This window comes from Bos mutus, chromosome 5, assembly GCF_027580195.1.
Source record: "Bos mutus isolate GX-2022 chromosome 5, NWIPB_WYAK_1.1, whole genome shotgun sequence".
NCBI lineage: Eukaryota > Metazoa > Chordata > Mammalia > Artiodactyla > Bovidae > Bos > Bos mutus.
The window spans coordinates 115521131-115548503 of NC_091621.1; the positions used below are offsets into that span (position 1 = coordinate 115521131).

A 27373-nucleotide genomic window follows, 5' to 3' on the forward strand; every position below is an offset into this window, starting at 1 on the left:
TATTCATTGAAAGCATAGCGAGATGGTGGACTGTTTCGTTTTATATTTGCTTGGCCATGCCACATGGCATGCAGGGATCTTAATTCCCCAACTAGGAGTCGAACCCACACCCCATGCATTGGCAGTGCAAAGTCTTAGCCACTGGGCCACCAGGGGAGTTTAGCAAGTACTGATTTTTAACTACTCCAGATTCATCTCCTAGTTTTCAGAAGCATCCTACAAAGTAGGTGATATTTTCATCAAAGCTACTTCTCAAATGAGGAAATAGGGCTTGGCTGACTTGAAAGCATTAAGCCATGTAACCAGCCACAGCACGCTTAGGACTGAGCCCCAGAACATCCTCCAACCACATGTAGCCTACACGGCTAGATGAAGTCATCAATGGGTAAAGTTTATCCTGTACCTCATCTGTGATCATACTGGGGGCAAACAGTCACGTAAAGGGTGAAGTGTATAACCCAGAGATACTAGGAATGAAGGACGTCTAAGTCAGAAACACTGTCCTTTCACTTATAATAAAATAATCATGTCTCTAAAACAGCTAATAGCTTAGAAAAATGGCCTCAAGAGTTCTGTGAGTTTCTGTGGAACTCAGCATAGAAAGCCCCTGTGTGGTCAGGCTTCCTCCCCCACTCAAGGCTGAATCAGTATCAACCTGGATTGTTGGAGAGACTGTCCTGGTCTCCAGACTTGTCTCTCACTCTGCTGTTGTTCAGTCACTCAGTCATGTCTGATTTTCTGCAACCCCATGGACTGCAGCAGGTCAGGCTTCCCTGTCCTTCATCATCTCCTGGAGTTTGCTCAAACTCAGGTCCATAGAGTCGACAATGCCATCCAACCATCTCATCCCCTCTTGCCCCCTTCTCCTTTTGCCTTCAATCTTTTCTAGTATCAGGGTCTTTTCCAGTGAGTCAGCTCTTCACATCAGATGGCCAAAGTATTAGAGCTTCAGCTTCAGCATTAGTCTTTCCAATGAGTATTCAGGGTTGATTTCCTTTAGGATTGACTGGTTTGATCTTTTTGCTGTCCAAGGGACCTTCAGGAGTCTTCTCCAGCACCACAGTTCCTCCCCTTGTGTGCCTTATAAGTGTTTCACGACAACTATCCAGTGAAGTTGGGGTCAGGGTCAGAATTAGAGTGAGGGTCAGGGTCGGGGTCAGGCTCAAGGTTAGGGTTAGCCATTTGCCCAAAGCTGTCCAGCTAACTGGTGACAGAGCCAGGATTTGAACCCAGGGAGTATGGCTCAAGGCTCTCTGCTCTTAATCACTCAAGAGAGGGAGCTTTGAAATAGTCAGCTCTGGAGAGATAGGCAGACAGTTATGTAAACACCTACACAAATAATTGGGTGGTAGGGGAGGGACTTGAGTTGGAAAGTGGAGTTTGAAAGACAGAGCTACAGAGGTTCTGGAGTAAGGAACAAGCCTCTCCCCCAATCTGGCAACAATTTCTTCCTGATAGGATGGCAGACACAGAAGGACATCTGAAATCCAAATGGTTGTGTCTGTGTTAATGCCTGATTCAATGTTGGAGAGGGATGAGAGGTAGAACTTGGTGAGACGTGAAAAGCAGCAGGGGGCCACGTGTTTACACAAACTGGGTCTTGATGTTTTCTGTGTCTGTTGCTCCTGAGGCAGGCCTAATGACTGTTTCTTCTTTGGCAAGTTTATTTAGATCTTCTTTGGCAAGTTTATTTAGATGACAAAGCTCAGGATTTGCCTGGAATTTTAAGAGACCCTGGGCTTCCCTGGTGGCTCAGATGGTAAAGAATGCAATACAGGAGACCCACGTTCAATCCCTGGGTGGGGAAGATCCCCAGGAGAAGGAAATGGCAACCCACTCCAGTATTCTAGCCTGAAGAATCCCATGAACAGAGGAGCCTGGTGGGCTGCAGTCCATGGGGTCACAAAGAATTGGACACGACTGAGCAGCTAACATATCTTTTTAGACACCCCAGGGCTAGAACAGAATGTTGTTAGCCATCTGATCTAGACCTTGTCCACTGCTGTACCCTTAACACACATGCATGTGCGCATGCACACACACACACAAACACACACACATACACACTATGAAGAGACAGGATAAATATCAATTAGAAATAACAAGTGAGGTACCTGATACACAGAGGCATGATTGGCCCCCTGTGAGAAGGGATTAACCAAAGGAGGCTGGAACCATTATGCAAACACAATGAGGGTCTATTGATAGAAAGTACTGAGTGATTCTGTCGTGGGATCTCGTTGAAGCTTCTCCACACACTCTAGATTGAGTCAATATTTAGATGGTACATCTGCCCTCTTGGTCCTCTGTTTTTAATTCATTCGTTCCAAGTCTTGGAAACAGGCTTCTCAAATATCCACCCCAGTGAGAGATCAGGATTATTCACAAGTGGCCAAGCATCTGAAGGCAGCTGGTCCAAGCTGGGACACTGCTCAAGATGGAGAACGCATGGCTCCCCAACCACATCTGAGATGACCGTGTCTACCAGCCTGTGCTACACACACTCCCGCTCTCAAGGCTCATCCAAGGGCAATCAAAGATTCTAATTAGAAATACTCCTCTGACCGCCTACCCAAAACATCCTCACCACTTTTAGAGAAAATCTCACATGTTTCGAGCCCTGCCTGATCAGAGGGAGGGACTCTCCTCTGTTCTCCTTGTCAAGATGGATATTCCTTGTCCCAAATGTCAGGGGACTACTTTATTCTTCCTTAATGGAAAGTCCATTCTTAAATTTCAGACTTCTCAATTGCCTCTCATGATGGAAACCATGGAAAGAAACCTAGAGACAAAGCTTCTCATTTGATAGATGAGGAGAGGAGATGCAAAGAGAAGAGGGCTCCATGTGAGTATCAAATGGGTGATGAGGTGCTTCAACTCAAGGCTCCTTATGCCTCTTCCTCCTTAGCTTCCACGTGGCCCTGAAGGCGACATCAGGTAGCCATGAAGCCTTCAAAGGAGTAGACGCTGCCCCAGGGATTTTCCTAATCCTCCCCTCCACCCTAGACCCCTTATCTGAACCCACCTCCAGCAGAAGGAAAGTCCATAGGATCTTACTCATTTCCATATACTCTGGCGTCAGTCCAGTGTACGGTTCCAAGCTGTAGTCTAGGTCCCACTGCTCTGGATGCTTTGAATGGGCAGAGTCAGCTTCTTCAGGCTCTGTCTCATCTTTCAGCTTCCGAAATAGCTTCTTTAGCTTCCTGGAAAAGAAAGGGACCAGTCACCAGAAGCCTCTAGAGGAGAGGGTGCGTTCTGCAGACAGAAAAGAGAAAAATGACTGTCTTGATATAGAAGCCACTCTGATCTAAGGACAAGAGAGAGGAATAACAAGGAGACAATCTGAGGTGGTCCTCTGTTAGGATAATAAAAGGATCCCCCACAAAGGATCACGTTTCTTCAAATCCAAAAAGGAATTCTTTCTGCTGTTGGATAAGCAACAGAGAAGTGGCCCTACCTGTCAGATGCTCAGACAGTCCTATTGTCTAATGGGTGGACTACCCACTCTCTTCATGGGGAACAGGGAGTGTTTAGAGAATACTAGAAATGATGCTCTCTTACCAGCTCAAACATTTTCAGGTCTTAATAATATAAATAGCATATGTCCATTCTGTCAGTTCACTCAGTCACATCTGATGTTTTGTGACCCCATGGATGGCAGCACGCCAGGCTTCCCTGTCCATCACCAACTCCTGGAGCTTGCTCAAACTCATGTCCATCGAGTCAGTGATGCATCCAACCATCTCATCCTCTGTCATCCCCTTCTCCTGCTTTCAATTATGTCCATTAAAGCCAAGCTAAACATTGTCTAACCATGACCACGGGGTAAGCTGCACCCATTCCCCATCCCCCAATTCATATGTGTGAATCTCTAAGTCCCAGTGTGATTGTACATCAAGACAGGGCTTTTAGGAAGTCATTAAAGTTCAATGGGGTCATAAAGGTGGGTCCTCACCTACAGGGTTGTTTGCCTTGTAAGAAAAGGAAGAGAGGGACTTCCCTGGCAGTCCAGTGGCTAAGACTCAGTGCTCCCAATGCAGGTTCAATCCCTGGTCAGGGAACTAGATCTCACGACCCCAACTAAGAGCTCGTATGCTACATCTAAAGATCCCATGTGCTGCAACTAATAAAAGACCCAGCACAGCCAAATAAATAAATACAACTAAAATTCTAATCTCTCTCCACTATATGAGGTTACAGTGAGGACACAGTGATCTGAAAGCCAGGAAGAAGCCCTCACTAGAAACCAAACATGGCCAGTCTTTATCTTGAACTATCAAGCCCCCAGAAGTGTGAGAAAATACACTCCTGTTGTTTAAGCCACCCAGTAGCAGCCCAAGTAGATAAGTCAACTTCATTCAGGATGTTTTTGGTCTAAAATAATAACAAGATAATAATGTCCCAGCCTCTTGGGGTTGGTATGAAGTTGAAGACTCCATAAGCTTTAGTTTTCTTACCTATAAGATGAGAAATAAATATTAACTAGCCCATTGGGTCAAAGTAGAAAATCTATGTAATATGCTTAATTTAAGGCTTGTTATATGCCAAGAGCTCCATAAATATATCTATCACTGTCCTCCTCCTCCTCTTCATCACAGGAGGATGTAAAGAATGGTTGAGATCCATAGATGCAATAATTAGATAAAATATTTCATAATAAGATAGCAAGCAACAATTCTGTGACCACAAAAAATTAAGAGAAGCCAAAAGGAAGCCTAAAGATCCTGAAGTCAAACAGTATGAATTTAGGAACTAGCTGAGACCCTGACTGTGATTCAGGACAGAGGGAAAGGATGAAGGAAAAAAAAAAAAACATAAAGAAGAGAGAGATGAAAAAAGGAAAGAGAAGGAGAGAGGGAAGGAGGAAGGGAAGGTCCAGGACCAGAACTCAAACTGAGACTTTCCCTCCAAGTACCAGTAACCAGAGACTTTACCCAAACTTTAGTAAAGAATAATAAATGGTTAGAATTAATCATGGGAAATTAAACACATGCATATATCCCTATTCAGTTCTGAACTGCTACTATACTACTACACACAGCTGAATCACTTTGCTGTATACCTGAATCTAACATAATATTGTAAATCACTTATATTTTGGTTTAAAAAATGATAGAACAAAACCAAAACTACATAAGAAATGAAAGATATTTGATGGGGAGTTCCCTGAGGTGGTCCAGTGCAATGCAGGGGATGTGGGTTTGATCCCTATCCAGGGATCTAAGACCTTACATGCTGCAGGACAGCTAAGTTCTCTTGCTGCAACTGCTGACCCCACACACCACAATTAGAGAGTCCGTGAGCTGCAATGAAAGATCCCACATGCTGCAACTAAGACTTGATCAGTCAAATAAATAAATATTTTCTTTAAGACACCACCCTTATGGCAGAAAGTGAAGAACTAAAGAACCTCTTGATGAAAGTGAAAGAGGAGAGTGAAAAAGTTGGCTTAAAGCTCAACATTCAAAAAACTAAGACCATGGCATCCAGTCCCATCACTTTATGGCAAATAGATGGGGAAACAGTGGAAACAGTGGCTGACTTTATTTTTCTGGGCTCCAAAATCACTGCAGATGGTGATTGCAGCCATGAAATTAAAAGATGCTCGCTCCTTGGAAGGAAAGTTATGACCAACCTAGATAGCATATTAAAAAGCAGAGACATTATTTTGCCAACAAAGGTCCATCTAGTCAAGGCTATGGTTTTTCCAGTGGTCATGTATGGATGTGAGAGTTGGACTGTGAAGAAGGCTGAGCACCAAAGAATTGATGCTTTTGAACTGTGGTGTTGAGAAGACTCTTGAGAGTCCCTTGGACTGCAAGGAGATCCAACCAGTCCTTCCTAAAGGAGATCAGTCCAGGGTGTTCATTGGAAGGACTGATGCTGAATCTGAAACTCCAATACTTTGGCCACCTGATGCGGAGAGCTGACTCATTTGAAAAGACCCTGATGCTGGGAAAGATTGAGGGCAGGAGGGGAAGGGGATGACAGAGGATGAGACTTTTGGATGACATCACCGACACAATGGACATGGGTTTGGGTGGACTCCAAGAGTTGGTGACGGACAGGGAGGCCTGGCGTGCTGCAGTTCATGAGGTCGCAAAGAATCAGACACGACTGAGCAACTGAACTGAACTGAACTGAAAGGCATTTGATGTGTTTAATGAGGTAATTCAGCTGGGACAGTGGACACTTAAACAAACATCACTCGTCCTGTGTAATGAGTATTAGAAAGGGTAAGATTTAGGAGACGATGGTCAACCCAATCTGCAAGTTTTTCCTGGGGAAGAAATATATAAACGAATCAAATGACAAAAGATGAGCAAAGCAGCAGGAGAGAGAGAGTGCTGTGATGGGGAAAGGTGTGTGTTCTAGACACAGAGAATTATCTGTGCAACAGCCACAGACAGTGTGAGCATGGCTCATTGCAGGACTAAAAGGAATTCAAGATGTTTTGAATGTAGAGTAAGAGACAGAAAGTGATGGAAGATGTCTTGAGAAGTAGCCCAAGCTCATGAAGATGGCCTTTTAAGCCACCTGGATGCTGGCGTGCCAGTGACAGATCAGGGTCACAGAGGCTAGGACGGTTGCCATGGACACAAAGGGAAGCAGAGAGATGGCAACATGCTTCAGAGGTGGGGTTAAGCAAGTGGGGAACTGCAGTTGGGAAGGAAAGAGGGACCAAGGGTGACCTCTGGAGTCCTCAACCAGGTGTGTGGCTTGTTGCAGAGCTGGCTAAGCTGGGGGACACAAGAGAAGAGGGGGAGGACGTGTTGAGACGGAGGGTCTCATGAGACAGTGAAGTAGGGATGCCTGGTAAGCCTTGCTATATGTGGTCTTGTTCTTGTTTAGTTGCTCAGTCGTGTCTAACTCTTTGCAGCCCCATGGGCAATAGCCCGCCAGGCTCCTCTGTCCATGGGATTTCCCAGGCAAAAATACTGGAGTGGGTTGCCATGTCCTTCTCCAATATGTGGCCTGGAGCTCTGCAAACAGATAGAAGTTAGAGCTAGAGACCCAAGAACCATCACAGACAGAACAATAGAAACCCTCACAATAAACATGTCTGTGGGTGGAGTGGAGGGGAAGGAACCTTCCAAGGAGAAAAAACAGAAGGAAAGAGGAGTCACGGGAACAGATGCTCAACCATGAGACCCCACGGCCAACGTGGAGGGCAGATGGAAGAAAGACAGGGTGGTCAGCCGTGCGCTGCGCTGTGGGCAGGTCCCAAAGCCCATAAAGTTCTTACGAACCCTCTCCTTCCCAGGAGCCTCCCTCCAGGAGATCCCAGTCCCCATTAAAAATATGAATAAAGGAAGTCCCTCCAGTGCAGGATTTACCAGGAATCCTGCACATTGTATCATACACAGATGGGCTGTGTGGAAAGCCTCAGATGGTGATTCCGACCGTACGATGCACTCCCTTGTTAAAATAACTCCTTTGATGTTACCCTCGTCTCCTTTTCATCTGCTCTTTCTCTGTCCCTTGTTAATGACAAGTTTCAGAAACTGTGTCCAGAACCCTGAGCCTTCCTCCTGTGTGTGCCCTACAGGCTCACCCTGAGACCACAGTGACCTTCGGTCACACTTTGCCTTCTTCCCTCACCCCCAACCAGAGGAATCCGGGCCCCGGGCAGGCTTCCAATGCCCCTGGCTCCACAGACCTCAAGCCTCGTGAAAGAAGGCAGAACTGAGCCTGGGATGGGGCACAAGAAGAGAAACACATCAACCTCTGAGTTGTGTATTCCTCTTCTTGACATGGGACAGGATTCAAATTTGTTCCTTAAACCTCTGATTCACGGCCAGATTCCACTGTACTGAGGGGAACACACACCTCCCTCTCCTGTGATCGCTTTAAAGAGAGACTGTTTTATGTCCCGAAATATAAGACATCACATTTATCAAAAAAAGAAGAAAGTTTACAAAATCTTCCTGGCTGTGTCCAGGGGTATGTTGCAGCTGTTTGGGGATGTGACCTGGTGCTTCTAGAAAGAATAGGGACCAGGAGACATTTTGACAGTGGACCTATTAATCCATCTGCTCTGTCCATCCCAGACGTTACTTGGGAAAGAATCTGACACCTGAGAAAAACAGCGTTTACCCCTTTTTTCTCTCTCCCTCTCTTTCATACACACACACACACACACACACACACACACATTCATCTCCATGAATGATAAAAGCCATTTTCTATTTGCTTCATGGGATACTGGAGATGAGTTCAAGATAAAATTATAGTGAAGCTGGGATGTACTGTGGTGTGTTTCGGGATCTAAAGTCCATTTTGCACAAACACAGGTGGGTGGCATGTGTGGGTGTGTGTGGGGGTGTGTGAGTGTGGTGAGGGAGATGAGGACAGCCCCCATCAAGGGACTCAGGAAATAAGTAGCACAGGATTGGATCCTGCCCTGCCGCCAGCCATATCTGAAGTCATGCCAGAAGGAGCTGCCAATGAGCATTATTCTGAGTCCCGTTGTGTTGAAAACCACCTGCCTCCCCTCTGGAAAGCACGTCACAACGTCAGGCCCAGGCAGCCTGGGGCTGACTGGCCAGACCACACAGCTTCGGCTTCATTCCTCATCATGTCCTCACTGGTTACAGAGTTGCCCCCAGTTTGGCTGCCTTCACTGAAAGCACTTCATTTTTACACCTCCAGGGACACACTTCTGTTTGGATGGTGCCTAGACAGAGCTGGCCTTCCATGGGGGCCCTGACTGGGGGCCCTAGAAAATTTAGGGGTAACAAGGGAGAAATCTGGAAGCTAAAGATCCTTATCTGAGATCCCAAAGGGCAGGTGTACAGTATTCATGGACACACCTGGTATCTGTGCCAGCCTTGGGGAGATCCATGGGGTGAAGAGGCGAGAACATTACTCTAAGCCAATGTCTCCCAAGCAAAGGACAAGCTCCACTTGCAGTTCATGGCATGTTTTTGGAAGGTCTCTAGACTTGGTCTTGGGCTTCACTGGTGGCTCAGATGGTAAAGCGTCTGCCTGCAATGCAGGAGACCCGGGTTTGATCCCTGGGTTGGGAAGATCCCCTGGAAAAGGAAATGGCAACCCACTCCAGTACTCTTGCCTGGAAAATTCCATGGACTGAAGAGCCTGGTAGGCTACAGTCCATGGGGTCACGAAAAGTCGGACACGACTGAGCGACTTCACTTTCACTTTCACTAGACTTGGTCTTACATCTCCTTAGAGGACCTGGGAGAATTATTCCCTTTACTGCTCTCAACCCATCCCTCTGATTGCATGCCTGGAGAAAACCCCAGTCCACCCCTGGTATGCCGTTAATAGCTCCACGGCACTTGCATGACTTCCTTTTCAATAAAGAGAATGCAGATCTTACACTAAGATCAATGATTAATAATGGATCATTTTTATTGTATTTCTTTCTACTGCTATTTGCTATTCAGGGTGACTGATAGGGTTAGTTTTCCATTTTCAGAAATGAGATGGACTTAAAAAGTGAATTGGTTTAGAGAAAATTAATATGCAAATAGCTGTTTAGGTAAATGTGAGTGAAAGTCACTCAGTCATGTTCCACTCTTTGTGTCTAGGTAAATAATGGAAAACAATTTAGAAGTTGCTGACAGTGACTAAAGATTGGGAAACAATCTAATAAAGAAGCCTGCTGGGCTGGTCGACTTGAGAAGCCACCAGAATTGTAGTGGTAGTGCTTTTTACAATACACAAGCATGCACGCATGCACACACAGGGAATCTAAGGAGAACACTGCATTCTCAGAGAGATAGATAAGTTAGAGCCAAGTACCTGGCTTACTAACAAAGGTCAGTTCAATAGTCTTTAACATTTTAAAATTTTCTTTGGACAAATCTAGAAAATTGCTTTCAGAAGTAGACAATGAATGTAAAAGATGATCAATCTTACATGTATAATCATATTTTTTACCAAATATTCTTATTCAGTATGATCACCTACTTAACTCCTCAGACTTGCTTTTGTTTTTTAAAAATCAAGTCTGGCCTCTAAGATTAATATTAATCTCCGTGAAGGAAAAACAAAAATTGGATGCAGGTATCTGAAGGTACCTAAAGAGCCACCATGAGCCACAAGTCTTTGGTCCCAGAACAGAAGAGAAAAAAGTCATCCTGAGTCCTGACAAGGTCTCTTCCCTGGACTTGAAACACTCAGACAGCATGACTTGTAAACACAAAAGCCAATGACACTCGGGAACACCTTGGCTGCCTGTAACGCCCAAGAATGGCTCTTCCTTTCTCAGTTGCCCATGTTTTCTCTTTTCTAGAAAGCCGAGTGTATAAGCAAGATGTATTTTTACATAACCATGTATCTTTCTAGAATAACTTCCCCAAGGTTTTACAGTGAGTATTTTGTAATGCCTAGATTTAAAACCAGATCTGTTGACAAAAATCTCTATCCTACAGAGATGCACTGCCTCCATCAAAGAATTAAAAGCCATTAGATCCAGTTTTTATAATTTATAATATTCCTTCCTCACCATCAGGCTCAGCTGTCATTTCTCTTTTGCCTATTACAGACCCCCATTTTTTTCTTGCTTTACCTTATGTTTCTCAACTTTGTCATATATAAGGATACTGCCAGGTGCATGAACTTTGGGTTGGATGAGTCTAATCCACTGAGAGTGGGCTCTGGGTGGAGCGTGGAAGACCTATTAACCAAAATCACGGTGATTGCAGGTGAACAAATTCAAATCACAATCTGTAGAATTACTGAGAACTTTGCTTCCCTTGTGGCTCAGCTGGTAAAGAATCCGCCTACGATGCAGGGGACCTGCATTCGATCCCTGGGTTGGGAAGATCCCCTGGAGAAGGGAAAGGCTACCCACTCCAGTATTCTGGCCTGGAGAATTCCATGGACTACAGTCCTTGGGGTTGCAGAGTCGGACGCAACTGAGCTACTTTTACTTTCACTTTGAAGATAATAGACTGTAAGGCTTGGTGGAAGAAATTTTGCTCTACATCCCTGAATTCAGCTACCTGATTAGGCTATGCTGCTGCTGCTGCTGCTGCTAAGTCACCTCAGTCGTGTCCGACTCTGTGTGACCCCATAGACGGCAGTCTTCCAGGCTCCTCCACCCCTGGGATTCTCCAGGCAAGAACATTGGAGTGGGTTGCCATTTCCTTCTCCAACGCATAAAAGTGAAAAGTGACTAGGCTATACGTGTCCATTAACATACTAGAGATGATTAGATAGCATCACCGACTCAATAGACATGAATCTGAGCAACTCTGGGAGATAGTGAAGGATGAGGAGCCTGGCGTGCTGCAGTCCATGGGGTCACAAACAGTCAGACACAACTTAGGGACTGAACAGCAACAGACTAAGAACCAAAATGAGGAAAAAAGTCCTTCTGAAATAGAAGTGACTTGTCTTGGAGTCAGCAGTGACCAGTTTCATTGACTAGAGGAGAGGTTCATAGAATGCTAGAGCTGAAATGACAATACCTTAGAGATTATTACATTATTACATACTAAATATATATTACATTATGAATTGTTAAATCCTTTTCATCAAGAGATGAGGACAGTGAGACATAGGAAGTGACTAGCTCACAGCTCTATGAATTACTATGCAAATACCACCAATTAAAGGGTGGCATATTAAACACACATCAAGCATAAGGAAGAAAATTTAGTCTGCAAGGAAAACAGCCGTGTGTAGGTTTCATCTGTCATGGAGCTGATGGAATTGATGGTTGGGGAACATCCAACACATGGCTGATTTCTTTCCTCTCTTACACTCTAAAAGGACTTCCGGATGCAGCGTGGATGGGCTAAGTGGTAGAACAGATGCCCGGGAAAGAAAAAACGGGCATCTCACACCCGCAAGCTGTATCTAATGCCATCCCATGTACTGGAAAGACAGGTGTTTCCCCCAGATGTTTGGAGGGTAGCCGTGGTGGACGGGCTGGTCTCACAGCTTCAAAGGGGCACATCTTTTTCGTCTGCCTATGTCCTGGATGTTGGTCCATAACAAATGTGTTCTCTCTGAGATGCTAAGCTCCTAGAGCACAGGCACCACGTGTCCCACCGGCGTTACTTGATGACTATCACGGAATGACTGTCAGTCAGAAAGCTGAGACCCAGGCATCATTTCAGAGGGCTGAGCTTCTCAAGACTGATGATTTCCTGACTGAGGACCGGAGGCTGGCTGAAGCAGACAGAGATGCCGGTCAATGTTCTCCTCCATCTCCTCCAAGAAAGATCACCTGCCCAAGTGCTCCCTGAGGCTGTCCCAGTGTGGGGACAGAAAAACAGCCGGACTGATGGTGGGTGATGGTGAGACCCATTCTGAGCACTGGGACGGCACAGTGTTCTGAGCGAATATGCAGGATTCTGATTAAAAAGGGTTTTCTTTCCAGATAACTTTGGTTTTCTCTGTTATAATTTTAGCTCTCTGTGTTTCTGAGAAAGACCAAAGAATAGCTTCCTCTGGGAACCTTTCAGGCAGTCGCTGCTCCTATAGGAGCAGTGACCAGGGTTGCTTTTCATGGAGAAAGGAGTTGGAACATATATATTTGCTAATTGCCCCAATCAGCTCAAGGAACCTAGGGCTCAGCGACCCTTAAGCAGACTGAGAGAGGTTCTGGGCTCCTGCCATGACCCTGGCATGCCCCAGGTCCCATCATGGGACCACCACAACTTCTCCTTTAAGCCACACGCGAGTTAGGAAGTGTCTGATAAATCTGTATGTTGTTTGTTTAGAGAAGATATCCACACCCAGGGGAAACTGTTTCTTTAAATGGCAGACCAACTGGTTACATGTGACAGTGACAGCCTTCTTTCAAGACACAGACACAGTTGCCTGCTTATGAAGCCTTCCTTGACGGCTCTGAAATGCCTGGCCTTCACTTGTCTGAATTCTGACAGAGTCAAACCACACAGAGAACATGCAGTCACACACAGTCTATTCTGCCTCCCAAACTAAAAACACTCATCTCTGAGAAGGCAAGGACCATTGCATATATATTGCATACAAATCTTTTTTTTTTTAAGACCGTAGATCTTCTTTTTAAAACATTTATTTGGCTGTGCTGGGCTTTAGTTGCAGCAGGCAGGATCTAGTTCCCTGACCAGGGATCAAACCCAGACCCCCTGCATTGGGAGCATGGAGTCCTAGCCACTGGACCACCAGGGAAGTCTCAAGCATTTTGTGTATAGGTTAAACCAAGAGGCCTGTGTTACAGACTGACTGTGTCCCCTCCAAAATCCATATCATGAAGTCCTAACTGGCAACGTGATGGTATTAGGAGGTGGGGCCTCTGAGAGTTCATTCCGTTTAGATGGAGCTTCCCTGGTGGCTCAGAGGTTAAAGCATCTACCTGCAATGCAGGAGACCTGGGTTCGATCCCTGGGTCAGGAAGATCCCCTGGAGAATGGAATGGTTACTCCAGTATTCTTGTCTGGAGAATCCCATGGACAGAGGAGCCTGGTGGACTGCAGTCCATGGGATCACAGAGACAGATAGGACTAACTAACAGCAACTAACACTTTCACTTACTCAGTTTAGATTAGGCCATGAGGGTGGGGTCCCGTTTTGGGATTAGTGCCCTTATATTATAAGAAGAAGGTGCCAGAGCTCTCTTTCTCTCCATATATATACAGAGAATGGGTCACATGAGCTTACATGGGATGGCAGTCCTCATCAGAACCAAACTTGCAGCACCTTAATCTTGAACTTCGTGGCCTCCAGGGCTCTGAGAAATAAATGTCTGCACTAAGCCACCCAGTCAGTGTGATTTTGTTACAGCAACTCAAGCTGATGAAGACAGCTGGGAAGGCTCAGACTGCAGTTTTTGTGGGTTTAGCTCTGTGATATCCAATTCTCATTTTTCACTCTGAGCCATCTGAGCTGAGAGATGGAGGCAGTAGCATTCCCTGCAAGCCCTCCTGCAGTGTGGACAGTGTTGCTCCTGATCCTGTAGCACAGAGCCTGGCTCTCTATCCCTCAAATCTTATTCTGTTCATATTGTTCTCAAATTCCTTTGCTGCTTACACTAGTCAGAGTGGACTCCAAGGTCTGCCACTGAGACCCCAGCTCAATGACATGAACAAATATAGCTGGAAAGAAAGGGATTAAACCAGTTTCTTTACTGCAGGACTTCTCAGAACCATTCAAATAACACGCAGAGTAAATCTCCGAGACGGAGACAGAGCAAGTGGCAGCATCTTCACTTAACCTTAAGGGGACTGTCTGGCAAACACATCCCAGAATGGATGGAACCTTGCAAAGAACTCCAAGTCTGGTACAAACTGTCTGTCCAGTCCTTCCAAACAGGATTGGCTAAGCCTATAAGAGTTACCCTAATTTTCTCTGTCATTCCCTGGCTCTCTGATGCCAGGCTAGCTGAAAATATCCCCTGAAACAGATTTGTTTACACCAAAAAAAAAAATAAAAATAAAATAAAAAGCCATAAAAACAAAAGGCAGAGAGAGCCACATTTTCTCTGCCTGAAGGTAGATCTTCACCTGTTGCATCCACTTTGGGTCCAGTGGCTGTGTGTCTGTGTTTATTTTCATGACTATCTCAATGCAAAACCTAACGAAAGAAGGACTTGTATGACATCTGTATAAAACCATGTGGGAGGGGAAGGGAGAGAATCCACAGGAAAATCCAGCCTGTGTTTCACCAGCTATGCATCCTTCCCCTCTGAAGACCATGTGTGCTACAGTTCCTTAGAGATTTTTCTAAATGCTTACATTGGGGTTCAATCTTTCATATTCACCCATCTACTATAGTTCTTTTTAATTTGGGGGAACTCAGTTCCCCAACCAGGGATTGAACCTGAGCCTCCTGCAGTGGAAGCGTGGAGTCTTAATCACTGGACCACCGGGGAAGAGGCTCTCTTACTTGCTCACTGGGAGGACACAGCACTGAAAGCATGATGCACTTTGAAGTCAGAGATATCTGACTCTCAGCTCTGTCCTTTACTGTTATGAGTACTAATTGTTGTTGTTTAGTTGCTCAGTCACGTTCGACTCTTTACAATCCCATGGACCGTAGCCAGTTAGGCTCCTCTGATCATGGGATTCTCCAGGCAAGAATACAGGAATGGGTTTCCTTCTCCAGGGCATCTTCCCAACCCAGGGATTGAATCCACGTCTCCTGCATTGCAGGCAGATTCTTTACCACTGAGTCATCAGGGAAGCAAGTGCTTAATCCTGCTGAGGCTCTAACATCCCAAATCAGATTGGCAAACAAAAAATGCAGGAGGGGTACTATGTCATGGGGAAGCTATTGGAGATCGGACAGAGGAGTGCTTCCTAGGTGACTCAGTGGTAAAGAATCCACCCGCCAATGCAGGAGACGCAAGAGACATGGGTTCTAACCTTGGGTCATGAAGTGACCTGGAGTGAAAAATGGCAACCAACTCCAGTATTCTTGCCTGGGAAATCCCATGGACAGAGGAGACTGGCGGGACTACAGTCTATGGGGTTGTAAAGAAGTTGGACACAACAGAGTGACCGAGCATGCACGGACAGAGGAGTGAACAGCCACCCTATCTTAGAAGAGCAGAGGCCCTGAGATCTTTCTGGAAGTCTGACTCTGCCAGGCTCAGCCCTAGCAGCCAGGAGAGGGGTGAGCAGAGCTCTTTACTCACGGGACTCCGATCTCAAAGATGTTGTTCTGGATCAACTGCTTCCCCAACATGATGATGCTGAGTTGGATGCACAGCTCCATGAGGCAGCCCCCGGGGGCGCACTGCAGGATGAGAAGATGCCAGAAGGGACATCAGTCAGGCAAGGGCATGAGCTAAGCCAAGCTGCAGTGCAGATATAAGCATGGGTGGGGCCGGGGCAGGAGGGACACCTACGAGCCACCAGCCAGGCAGGAAAAACCAGCAGCTATACTTGCCTCTTCCATGCGGTAACCATCAAACACATAAACGTAGCTTCCGGGTCTACCGACAAACCTGGAAGGGAGAAGTGTGGGAAGAGTTAGGGAAAGAAAGGAAGTCCGGGCTGCCCGAGGGTGTGTCTCCCCAGTGGACCAGTCACTGCCCAATGTCCTCCTAGAAAGAACTGGCCAGGGCGATGCTACTCCTCTGGGAAGGAGTTCACACCGGTTATCAGCTATCAATCACCCACCTTTGACTTGGTCACATCCCAGGGCAGAGGAGTTGAGGCCAGGTGTGGTGTGGAGTTGAGGCAGTCATGTGTGTGTGTGTGTGTGAGATCATTTCAGAGCCTAAACACAACAAAGTTCGGCTTGTCTTAGCAGGTACATGTGTGCTAAGTTGCTTCAGTCGTGTCCAACTCTCTGTGACCCTGTGGACCACGGTCCACCAGGTTCCTCTGTTCCTGGGATTTCCCAGCCAAGTGGGCTGCCATGCCCTCTTTGTCTTTAAGTGTACTGTCCTGCAACTTCCTCCGTCAACTGATTTCTATAACTATCCATTGGGATGGACATGTACAGACTGCTATAGTTTAAATGGATAATCAACAGGAACATACTGTATAGCACAGGGAACTCTGCTCAATGCTATGTGGCAGTCTGGAGGGGAGGGGAGTTTGGGGGAGAATGGATACATGCATACATATGGCTGAGTCCCTTCGCTGTTCACCTAAAACTGTCACAACATTGCTCATTAATCAGCTATACTCCAATACAAAATAAAATGTATTTTTTAAAAAAAGAATTGAGTTCTGACTGCAATTCCTCCACAAGGGCTTCTGATTTCCCAGGAAATAAAGGCCAAGATGGACTAAAACTGCAAGTGGAGATTCTTGGGACCAGAAACGAAAAATTCAGACTTCTTACTGAAAATACTAAAAGGAATGGAAGAAGCCTGTCTCATTCCTCTTCTAAGATCTAAGGGTTTAATATTAGGGAATAAGAAGATTGAGCAGGGAGGTGGAGAGGTACCAGCCAACCATGGAACCAGACAGGCCAATAGAAGAATCCTACTTTCTTGAAATGTTATCCGCTCACCCATCTCCCGAAATCTTGCTCATCTATTGGAGGCTCAGCTTGACTTCCCCTCTTGGTGCAGTCTTTCTGTCTCTGTTCATAATTAAGTGTTCCCCTAACACTTTCTTTCCACCTCTTCTTACAGCACTTACTGCAGACTGCAGTGTGCTGTTGCCAAGACTCTCTCTCTCAGTACACTACAAGTTTATCTAAGGGTCAGAGCCCTATGATTTTTTTCCTGGAATATCATATGTATGCATGTTTCTATTTATATTAAATCTAGACATAAATCACCAAAGAAGTATATAATCATTAACATGGAGAACCTCTCTGCTACTATAATTTCATGAGCCTCAAGTGCAGAGGTCCTGAGAAGGAGTAGTGGTTTGGGTCACAAACACATTTATAGGAAATTATTAAGTGTGCATGATGACAGTCTTGCTATCACTGCCTGCTTGATGAGCTCTCAGTTCTAAGGAAGCTTCCTGACTTAGCTGATGCCTAAGGGGAAATCTTGGAGGTTCCTAGCTGATGTGACCACAAATGATACTTATCAGAAGTGATTTATGCCCAGGATTATTATATAATAAAGAATATGACTGGTCGTTGTCCTTGGTCCCTGGGAAGACTCTCTAAATTCTTGGAATTTCCTGATAGGAGTGTCTTTATTATTCTTGGTGGGCCCCTGGGAATAGACCTAAGTTTACGCTAATGAGGTAATTCTTTTTCTTTTTAAGATTTTTAAAATTGGAGTATAACTGCTTTATAATGTTGTGTTAGTTTCTGCTGTACAACAGCATGAACCAGCTGTATGTATACATATATCCCCTCCCTTTTGAGCCTTCCTCCCAGCCCCAACCCCCCATCCCACCCCTCATCACAGAGCACTGAGCTAAGCTCCCTGTATTACACAGCATCTTCCCACTAACTATTAAAATACATTTACACATGATATTGTATATATGTCAAAGCTACTCTCTCAATTCATGCCCCACCCTCTTCTTCCCCATCGTGTCAAGTCCTTTGTCTATATCTGCATCTCTATTCCTGACCTGCAAATAAGATCTGTACCATGTTTCTAGATTCCATACATATGCATGAATATATGATATTTGTTTTTCTATTTCTGACTTAACTTCACTCTGTATGACAGACTCCAGGCTCATCCACATCACTACAACTGATCTAATTTTGTTCCTTTTTACGACTATTATTCCACTGTATATATGTACCACAATTCTTCATCCATTCATTCAGGATCATGGAGGCCAATGCCAGAAAGACCAACCACATGATTAATGAGTTGGGGCTTTGAGCCAAGTAAAGGCAGCCTGACCTCAGGTGAGAGAGAGGGACTGAAGACTAAGTTCAATTACATGAGCCATGATTCATTCAATGATGCCTGGATAATGGGATCCCAATAAAAACTCCGGACACTGAAGCCTGGATGAGCGGGTGGTGGTGCACGTCGATGTGCCAGGAAGCGGACATCCTGAGGACATGTAAGCTTCTTTCCAGGATGCTCCTAGGCCTTGCCTTATGTGTCTCCCATTTGCCAGTTCAGACTTGTAACCCTTTGCTGTAATAACACTGTAACTTTAGGGACAGCACATCCCAAGCTCTATTTAGCTGTTCCAGTGAATTATCAAACCCTAGGGGTCAGTGGTTGTAGCCAGTTGGGCAGAACCATCAGTGACCTGAGAGTCCCAGAGCTTGCAGTAGTGTCTGAAGTGAGGGCAGTCTTGTGGGAGACTGTATCCTAATCTATGAAGTCCACATTGGCCTGGGTAGATAGCATCAGACCTGCATTGCAAGACCCAAGAATCACTGGCTGGACATGAAATTTTCTCCTGCCATGTCCTCAACTTGAGAGACACACATTCCTCTAGGATTAACCCTTCAGGGCCAGAGCCAAATAACTGCAGATTTCCCCATGTTATCAGAGTCTGAAGATGCTAATCCAACATGATTAGTGTAGTCAGGTGGCAATGCGAGTGGGACACGGAGCTGAAGATGTAACTGACAACGGGGACAGGCTGGCCCTAGTGGAGGACTGTCTTGGTGACCAATTGCCCTTCTGCATATGACACCAAGGTACTCACCTTCCCTTGAAAAAAGCCACATAGAAGATGGGTGAGTAGGCATTGACAAACTTCAGTAAGAAAGCCTTGAGGATCAGGCGCTCTTCAAATGTCTGCTCTGTTTTTGGAACCTCTGAAAGGGAAGATCAAAGCTGATCAGACAGATTTCTCACCTCCTTAGAGTGGTGACCCTGTGACACGAGCCATTATCTGTCTGTTTACTCCTCCGGAGTAGAAACCCAGAGATCCATTGCTCTGTGACATTAGAACTGACTTCCTCTGTGAGGTCCCAAGTGGTTTACCAGGTACAGAAGGTCAAGAGTATATAGGATCAATACGTGTCTCTTTTCACTTCCCTCCTCTGATCCATGAAAGTGACAATATCGCACAGTGCTCCTCAAAGAGAGTCTAAGCAAGAAGAATATCCGCCCACCACCCCTGCTTCATCAAGAGGAATTCAGCTTTTACCGGCACAATCGTCACTTTCAGAAGATTTTACTAGAACAAACATCCCTGACAAAATGGTTTGTTAACCAGTGAACAGAAGTCAAGAAGCACTGAAGGCTTGGCTTGGGCACCAGGGCATTGCTCCTCTTTCTCTCTTCCTTTGTCTTTAGCAGGAAAGCCCTCCCTGTATGTCCTTGGCACAGGTTGAGACATCTTGAGTCCATTCATTCAAATGATGGAAGCTCATCAGATAAGCAAATAAAACAAACACAACTTGAGTCTAAGGTCTCAGGCTTGGGGGTCATGGCATTCATGGGTTCTATCAGGTCCAAGCAGGGAGTCAACCAATGTTCCCAGGAGACCCTGAGAAACACTGAGCAGAAACCTCATTGGTGCCTTCAGAAGACTCGAGACCCATGGAGCTCCATGGACAGCTGATCAGAGAGCTCAGAGGGGTCTACACAGACTGACAAAGAGCTTCGCAAAGAGAAGAGGTTACTGGGCCACGCTCCTCAAGGACAAAGAAAGCACTAACCCTACATCATGTGCGTCAGTGATGACTAGAGCCACCCCGGACTGTGCACCCTGAGAGGACTCAGGATGAAGAACACAGGGTCCTGGCCCCAAGTAGCTGAGGTGCATGTCAAAGGGATGATTTCAATGAGCCCAGACATACGTAGAAAAGCACTAGCTTCATTAACTCAAGGTATCTGTTTTTCTTTAACTGCTGCTGCTGCTGCTGCTGCTAAGTCGCTTCAGTCGTGTCCGACTCTGTGCGACCCCGTAGACAGCCTCCTACCAGGCTCCTCTGTCCCTGGGATTCTCCAGGCAAGAACACTAGAGTGGGTTGCCATTTCCTTCTCCAATGCATGAAAGTGAAAAGTGAAAGTGAAGTCGCTCAGTCGTGTCTGACTCTTAGCGACCCCATGGACTGCAGCCTACCAGGCTCCTCCATCCATGGGAGTTTTCAGGCAAGAGTACGGGAGTGGGGTGCCATTGCCTTCTCAGTTTCTTTAACTAACAGTCATCTTTTGCTGTTCTACTACCTGGTTTTTGTTGCAGAATTTCCTATTTATCCTGGCTCCTCCCTCACCTCTTCAGAGCAATCTCTCAGAGCCATCTGAGAGGCTGCCTCTCGGGCTTAAGTCCTCAGAAAGTCCACCAAATAAAACATAATTCTCAAATTTTACATTTTTTTTCAACATTTTTTGTCAACAAAAGGAAGCAAGGAAATAAGGAAGGAGGGAAGGAAGGAGGAAGGGAGGGAGGGGGCATTTTCAACAGGAATTTGAACCTTTGCTCCATGAGCCTGAAGCAATCAATTCAGTAATAACTTAACCACATCTTGTCTCTCACTTTTAAGTATTTTGGGGGTAAGAAAATGAAAACCAATGTCACCTGAAAAGTAATCAGGTGATATTACTTAATCAGGTCTGAGGATCTGAAAATCTGGAAAAGTCACCTTGTAAATGTGGCTAGAAGGGGATTAGGAACGAGGTCCAGAGAGGCACGTGTCTTTGATTTTCTTTTATAATCGCCTTTGAACTCTTGGTACTCAGATCTCCCAATTCACACAGGAATTTCCTCCAAGCTCTCTGGAAGGAGAATCTGCTCCCTTCAGAGCATTTTGCTCCAACTAAAAATGAGTGGCTCCCTTCTTCCATCCTAATAAATCATGGGCCTGGTTATTATTCATTAGGATTATTTCTATAAACAGCCTGTGCCTATGCTTTTAGGGCCATGAGCCATCATAAAAAATGGGCAAGTCCAATAAACAATCCAAATCTACTTGATAGCCCACTAAATCAGCTGGGGGCCCACGGCAGAGAAGCTATGAGGCCTGCTGGGTGCTCTGCTGAGGCTTCTGGGGAAAGGAGGCCCTCGAGGGAACACGTCCCCAGGGGAGGGAGGAAGTTGGGGCCCTGGAGCGCCAACTTTGGGTCTTGCTTTTAAAATTGAAGTACAGTGAGTTGATTTACAACGTCATGCCTATCTTAGAACGGGTCTCTTTCAACAGCCAACATGAGGAGCCTCACCTGCCTGGGGCAGCAAGATGCAACAGGTTTTGCAGGGTCCCCTCAGGGTGGAATGATGTCTACAGGACAACTAGGGCACTTTAGAACACTGGGCACCATCCTGATACAGAATCTGGAGTGGTCCACATCTGAGTCCATGAGAAAACAGCCCAGCCTTGTGTTTCATAAAACTTCAAATAAAGTGCCTTTAGACATCAACTGCTTCCCAGGTGGCTCCATGGTAAAGAACCCATCTGCCAAGCAGGAGATGCGGGCTCCATTCCTGGGTCGGGCAGATCCCCTGGAGGAGGGAATGGCAACCCACTCCAGTATTCCTGCCTGTAGAATCCCATGGACAGAGGAGCCTGGCAGGCTATAGGCCATGGGGTCACAAAGGTTCGGATATGACTGAGCAACTAAACAACAAGACAGATGGAGAGGAGGAGTCAACATGGAGAGAGTGTGAGAAGGCAGAACTCAACCCCTCTCCACCTTCACAGGCTCCTGAAACCTCACCTCCCCCAGGAAGCCACCCCAGGTTGACTGGAGGCCATCTGAATCTCAGCAGCTGGAGTGGATTTTGGACAAAGGGCAGACTTTAGGACCAGGAGGGACCATGAATGAGATAGAATTCCTGTGCAGCACCCTTACCCTTCTCCCTTTCTTTTAAGTGTTAAACCTCTGGTGCATTGTGTCATGAAAAAATATGAGTATAAATGACCCAGCTGTAAACTGCCTTGGAAAATAATTAGTATGAAAGCCCAAGGGAGTCCCAGGGGGCCAGCTCAGAATTCAAAGTCCCTGGAGCGCCATCCTCGTCATATGGAAACAGCATGACGAGCAAGGGGGTGTCGGCTGTGGAATCCGAAGTTTGGAAGAGCAACTCATCCGAACGGGGTGTCCCCAGCGATCCAGCAGATACAGATCCATGGCAGCAACCAGACAAACTGAGGCGACTTCCAGGTGTGAATTTCAGCCACTTCCAGCCCTCACACCACTCTGGGGTGGAATGGAGGCTGAGTCAGAAAGCAAAGGTGCCACACGCTTCCCACTTCTCCCCCAGGGCAGATCCAGCTTTGCAAATAGCAGTGTTTCCTGACAGCCCAGCCATCTGGCCTTCCCTCCATTTCTGTGTGTGCACGGGTTCATGTTTATGTGGGGGGTGTGGGGGTGGGAAAGGGGCGGCCCCAGCCTCCTGTGTGATGTTGCTGCCTTGTTTATGCCACAGGGAGGGAATCACCCTGGCAGAAGCCAGCCAGCTGGGTAACCAGGCAGCCAGTGCACTGCTCGAGGGCAAGACTATGGATGGGTGTTCCTGAGACACTCCTGGAGCCCTGGAGAGATTCCTGCACACGGGGCCCCACGCTTAGAGTCAGGAAGACGACAGAGACCCCCCAAACAAAGGGACTGGAGACCTACTGTGCACTAGCAGTCCAGCCCAAGTGTCAGCTCCCTAGGACATGTCTTCTCTCTTTTTCTGTTGGAGAATCACTGCTTTACAATGTTGTGTTAGTTTCTTCTGCACAAGGAAGAAAATCAGATATATGTATACATATACATATATGGGTTCAAACCCTGGGTCAGGAAGATCCCTTGGAGGAGGAAATGGCAACCCACTCCAATATTCTTGCCTGGAGAATCCCATGGAGCCTACAGTCCATAGGGTCGCAAAGAGTCGAACACGACTGAGCACACACAGCATATATATATATATATATATCCCCCCTCTGGAGCCTCCTCCCACTGTCCCCCATCCCACCCCTCTAGATCAACACAGAGCACCGGGCTGAACTCCCTGTGCTACACAGGTGCAGTCTGAAGCCACAAACACCTGCTGTCAGGCATTCTATTAGACCTTTCACATGTACACGTGTTTCTCTTCTTTGGTAAAACAGGCTCCACCAAGTTACCTCAACATCTCTGATGAGCCCTCTTTCTTAGAAGGCTGGGGTGGCATCACTTAGGGTGATGAGTACCCCTATCTTATAGCCACCGAGGGTCACCTCCCTCAAAGAGAGCTGGGATGAGGGATCATCCAACCTACTGTGTTTTGAAAGTTTATGAGGACAGGCTGTACACAGCTAGGGTGGGATCCAGGGAGCAGGGAGTCCGGGTCTGTGTGACAGATGACAGCATGGGGGTGGGGATACAGGTGTTATATGTCTGAAAGCAGGGCACCCTCATAGCCGTAGACCCTCGATGGGGAGGACCGAGCTTCCTTGAAGGGCCCAGTGGCCAGTCCGGGACCTGCAGTGAGAAAGGACCAGCTCAGCAGTGGTCCCGCCTTCCCTGTCTGATGGGACAGGCCAGCATCCAGCAGCAACGTGCTGTAGCAAGGAGACATGGGAGTGAAGGGCTGGTCACACTCCAGGGAATGTCCCTGTTTAAGCATAGATGTTGGCCTGACCTGGTATAAATGATCAGCATCCCAGTGGGAAACAGAATTCACCCCAGAAGGTTCAGAGGAAGGGATGTTAATGAAGGCACAGTTTTGCTAGAGGTGGGGTGAATCAGGGAGAAATGGCCCCAATTCCATCTCCTCTACCCGCTAAGCTCCTTCCACTGCTTCCCATCGGCTGAACCCAGCCCACTGTCAGGCTTGGGGTGCCCATGATACAATCTGCTGGGCCTCAGGTCACAGACCTCAGCAGAGAGGTGGGGAGAAGGGGCCTGGAGGGACAACCTGGCCAACAGAGCATGATCACTCTCTTTCTTCTCATGGATTAAGGCGTGGGTTCTTAGAAAACTCAAAAAAAGGGAGAGGAACGTATGAGCTTCTTCCTAAAAGGAGAGATAAGTGCTCAGGGATTAACTGAAAAAATGAGAGATAATGTTCGTAGCTACAGCTCAAGTTTGGAAGGAATTCTTGCCAGTTATTTAAAAAAAAAAACTATTATAAGTAGCAGTGTTACTAATAATAGTTCCATGTAACTGGAATGAATTGTTCTACAAACTGGGCTACAGGCATGCTCACGTCGTTTGCATTATGAGCAGCAGCCCCCCACCATCTTTCGGCTTCCCAGACAAAATGTACAGTTCCTGCTCGCCTCACAGAGGGGGCCTCAGACAATGGCAGAATCAACTCTAGCCACACCCTTCCCCTGGCCCCCGACACACGATGGGCCAGAGGCCACCCAGGGAGTCAGGAGATGGTGGCAGAGCAGGAAGACAACCCAGCAGACCTGACTCTCGGGCCAGATTTCAAATTACCAGCACTGTAGTCTCCCCGCCAGGAAGGCCTAGGGCCCAGCCCAGCCCACATGCGGCCACACGCATCCACACACATGCACATGCCTCCACATGTATCCACATGTACCCACCCACATCCTCACATATCCACATGTATCCACGTGTCCACATGCATCCACATGCATACACACCCCCACATACATCTACACATATCCACATGCATCCATACATATCCAGACACACCACCACATCTACATGTAACCACATGTATCCACACACATCCACCTGCCACCCATGTGCATCCACACGCATCCACATGTATTCCCATGTACCCACACGCATATATACACAGCCACACGCACCCACACATGTCCTTGCTCCGAAAGCCCACTCCTGTGCAGACTCTAGCTGCGGGGAAGCTGGCTCCCCTTGCACTGGTGCCTGGAACCCATACAGCAGCCCTCCACCCTGCGCTCTGAAAACACACGTTGTCCACATCTGATGGGAAATTAGATCCATTCCTGTAAACCCAAAACATTCCTCTTTAAAGAATCTGTGCGGTCCGGACGGCCTCTGGTACTGAGGTTCCCCCCGCCTCTTCCTTTCCTCCCCATCGCCTCTCCTTAGCGGTCAGATACAGCCTGTGCAGAGGATGGCTTAGAGCCGATGCACAATTCTAGACTCAGGACTTCCTGGTGGTACTTCAATTCTTCAAAGAAAAAAAAATTTTCATTTAAAAAGCAAGTGGGACCCCAAAGTTGGTGAACCTGCAGAGGTCTGCTCCTGCCTGCGGGTCTGCATGGAGCAAGGGGCTTGCTCCCACTGTCTCCTCCCTAATCCCCAGAGACCACCCCCCTCTTGCCCCCAACCATGCCTCGCAACCAGCCATCCTCAAGGGTGGGTGCGTCGATTTTAAAATCTTCTGGAACCTCTGGTGTGTTTTATTCTCCTTTCCCTGCACTTTTAGAATTCCCCAAGGCAAAAGGACAGCTACGTATTACTGGACAGTGGACTGCTATGGTCTCAGCAAGGACACAGAAGCTTCACCGCTCAGTCAGAGGCCCCTGGGCCTGTGGGAGGGTCGAGACCACCGCACCCTCAGGGCTGTTCTGAGGATTCAATATACTAACATACATAGTGTGCTTAAAGCAGAGCTTGGAACAGGGTGTGTGTGTGTGTGTGTGTGTGTGTGTGTGCGTGTGTCTATACACACATGCCACTATTAACCATGGGCCTTGGTGGAGTTTCTAAACCTCTTCAGACTCCTCATAAATAAAATGAAAGAAACGACCAGGGGCTATTGTGAAAATTGGATGAAACGCTGTATGTACAATGCCCGCCAGGAACACAACGGGTGTCAGAAAATCAAGTCCTTTCTTCTCCTCTCCCTCCTTCCGGCGTGTCCCTGCCCCCAGGATAGCGATGCTCAGGAGCAGGGTACTAGTGCTATTTAAACAAGTCACAAACGCAGCCTCTTCCGAAGAACCGGAGGCTTTGATCTGACACAATAATTGTGTGTCAGGGACTCACAGTGAGCCCGACCCTGTAACTAGGAGAGGCTTGGTGAAGTGTAAGGAGGAATCTGTAGCCCCACACACAATCCAGAACTAGGCAGAGTTTTGGAAGGGAGAACAGGAGGAGGAATGGGGGAGGAGGAGGAGAAAGAGGAGAAGGAGCTGGAGGAGCTGGACTTAGGGAACGATGTTAATGAAGACAAGCTGATGGCAGCTGGATCATTCAGCCATGAAGCTTGGTGTCAACCCTGCCTGCCTCACTCAGCCTCGAGCTAGAGGTCATCCCCGCAACTAGAGGATGAGCAGGGGCCCCTTCCAGGCCGAGCCAGATCCAGGCCCATGTGGGTCACGACAAGACCCTGGGCATCCTGCTCCACAACAGGCAGACTCAGAAGCTTGCCATCAAGGGCACAGTGCACCCCATGCCCTGACCCACGGAGGAAGCTGCCATGGTCTGAATGTCTGCATTCCCCTAAATTCACAAGTTGAAATCCTAAGCCCCCAGAGGGGATGGTATGAGGGGGTGGGGACTCTGGGAGGTGCTTAGGTCATAAGGGTGGAGCCCTCAGGAATGGGATTGTGAAACTGGAAGCGTTAATTGCTCAGTCATGTCCAACTCTTTGCGACCGCATAGACTGTGGCCCACCAGGCTCCTCTGTCCATGGGATTCTCCAGGCAAGGATACTGGGGTGGGTTGCCATACCCTCCTCCAGGGGATCTTCCTGACCCAGGGATCGAACCCACGTCTCCTGCATTGCAGGCAGATTCTTTACTGCTGAGCCACCAAGCAATGGGATGAGCGCTCTTATAAAAGACCCCGTGGTGCTCCCAGCCCCTTCCACCACTTGAGGACACAGCAAGGAGGTAGCCATCAGCAGCCCAGAAGAGGCCCTTCACCAGGAGCCGTCTACACTGGTGCCCTCGTCCTGGACTCCAGAGCCCTGAGGCATGAGTTTCTGTTTGTCAACCATCCAGTCCATGGTATTTTGTTATAGCGGCCAGAACAGACTGAGACAGAAGCTATCCTTGAGCTGATCTTCCTGGTGACCCCAGGGTCTTGCCTCAGACCATGACCTCCCAAGATGCCAAGCCCCCTCCTGGTCCTGCCCCATTCTTGCTTCCTCCCTCCTCCAGGAACTGGATCCTGTCCCTGTGACACCCTGTGACCCCTCCAGGATAGAACACATCACCAGGGACTAAGACAGTCCTTGCCCTGCCT

General features: G+C 47.2%; 1 protein-coding gene across 2 annotated transcripts in view; it reads right to left on the bottom strand.

Annotated features, from left to right (window-relative positions):
• ANO2 (anoctamin 2) overlaps positions 1-27373 on the bottom strand; it is a 337501-nt gene that overhangs the window by 39553 nt on the left and 270575 nt on the right. For both annotated transcript variants that reach the window (XM_070371768.1, XM_070371769.1), the window contains 4 exons: positions 19011-19122; positions 15853-15910; positions 15599-15699; positions 3058-3203 (listed from right to left, as the gene is read on the bottom strand). In XM_070371768.1, the coding sequence (XP_070227869.1) occupies positions 3058-3203; positions 15599-15699; positions 15853-15910; positions 19011-19122 (417 nt within the window). The remainder of the gene's footprint in view (positions 1-3057; positions 3204-15598; positions 15700-15852; positions 15911-19010; positions 19123-27373) is intronic.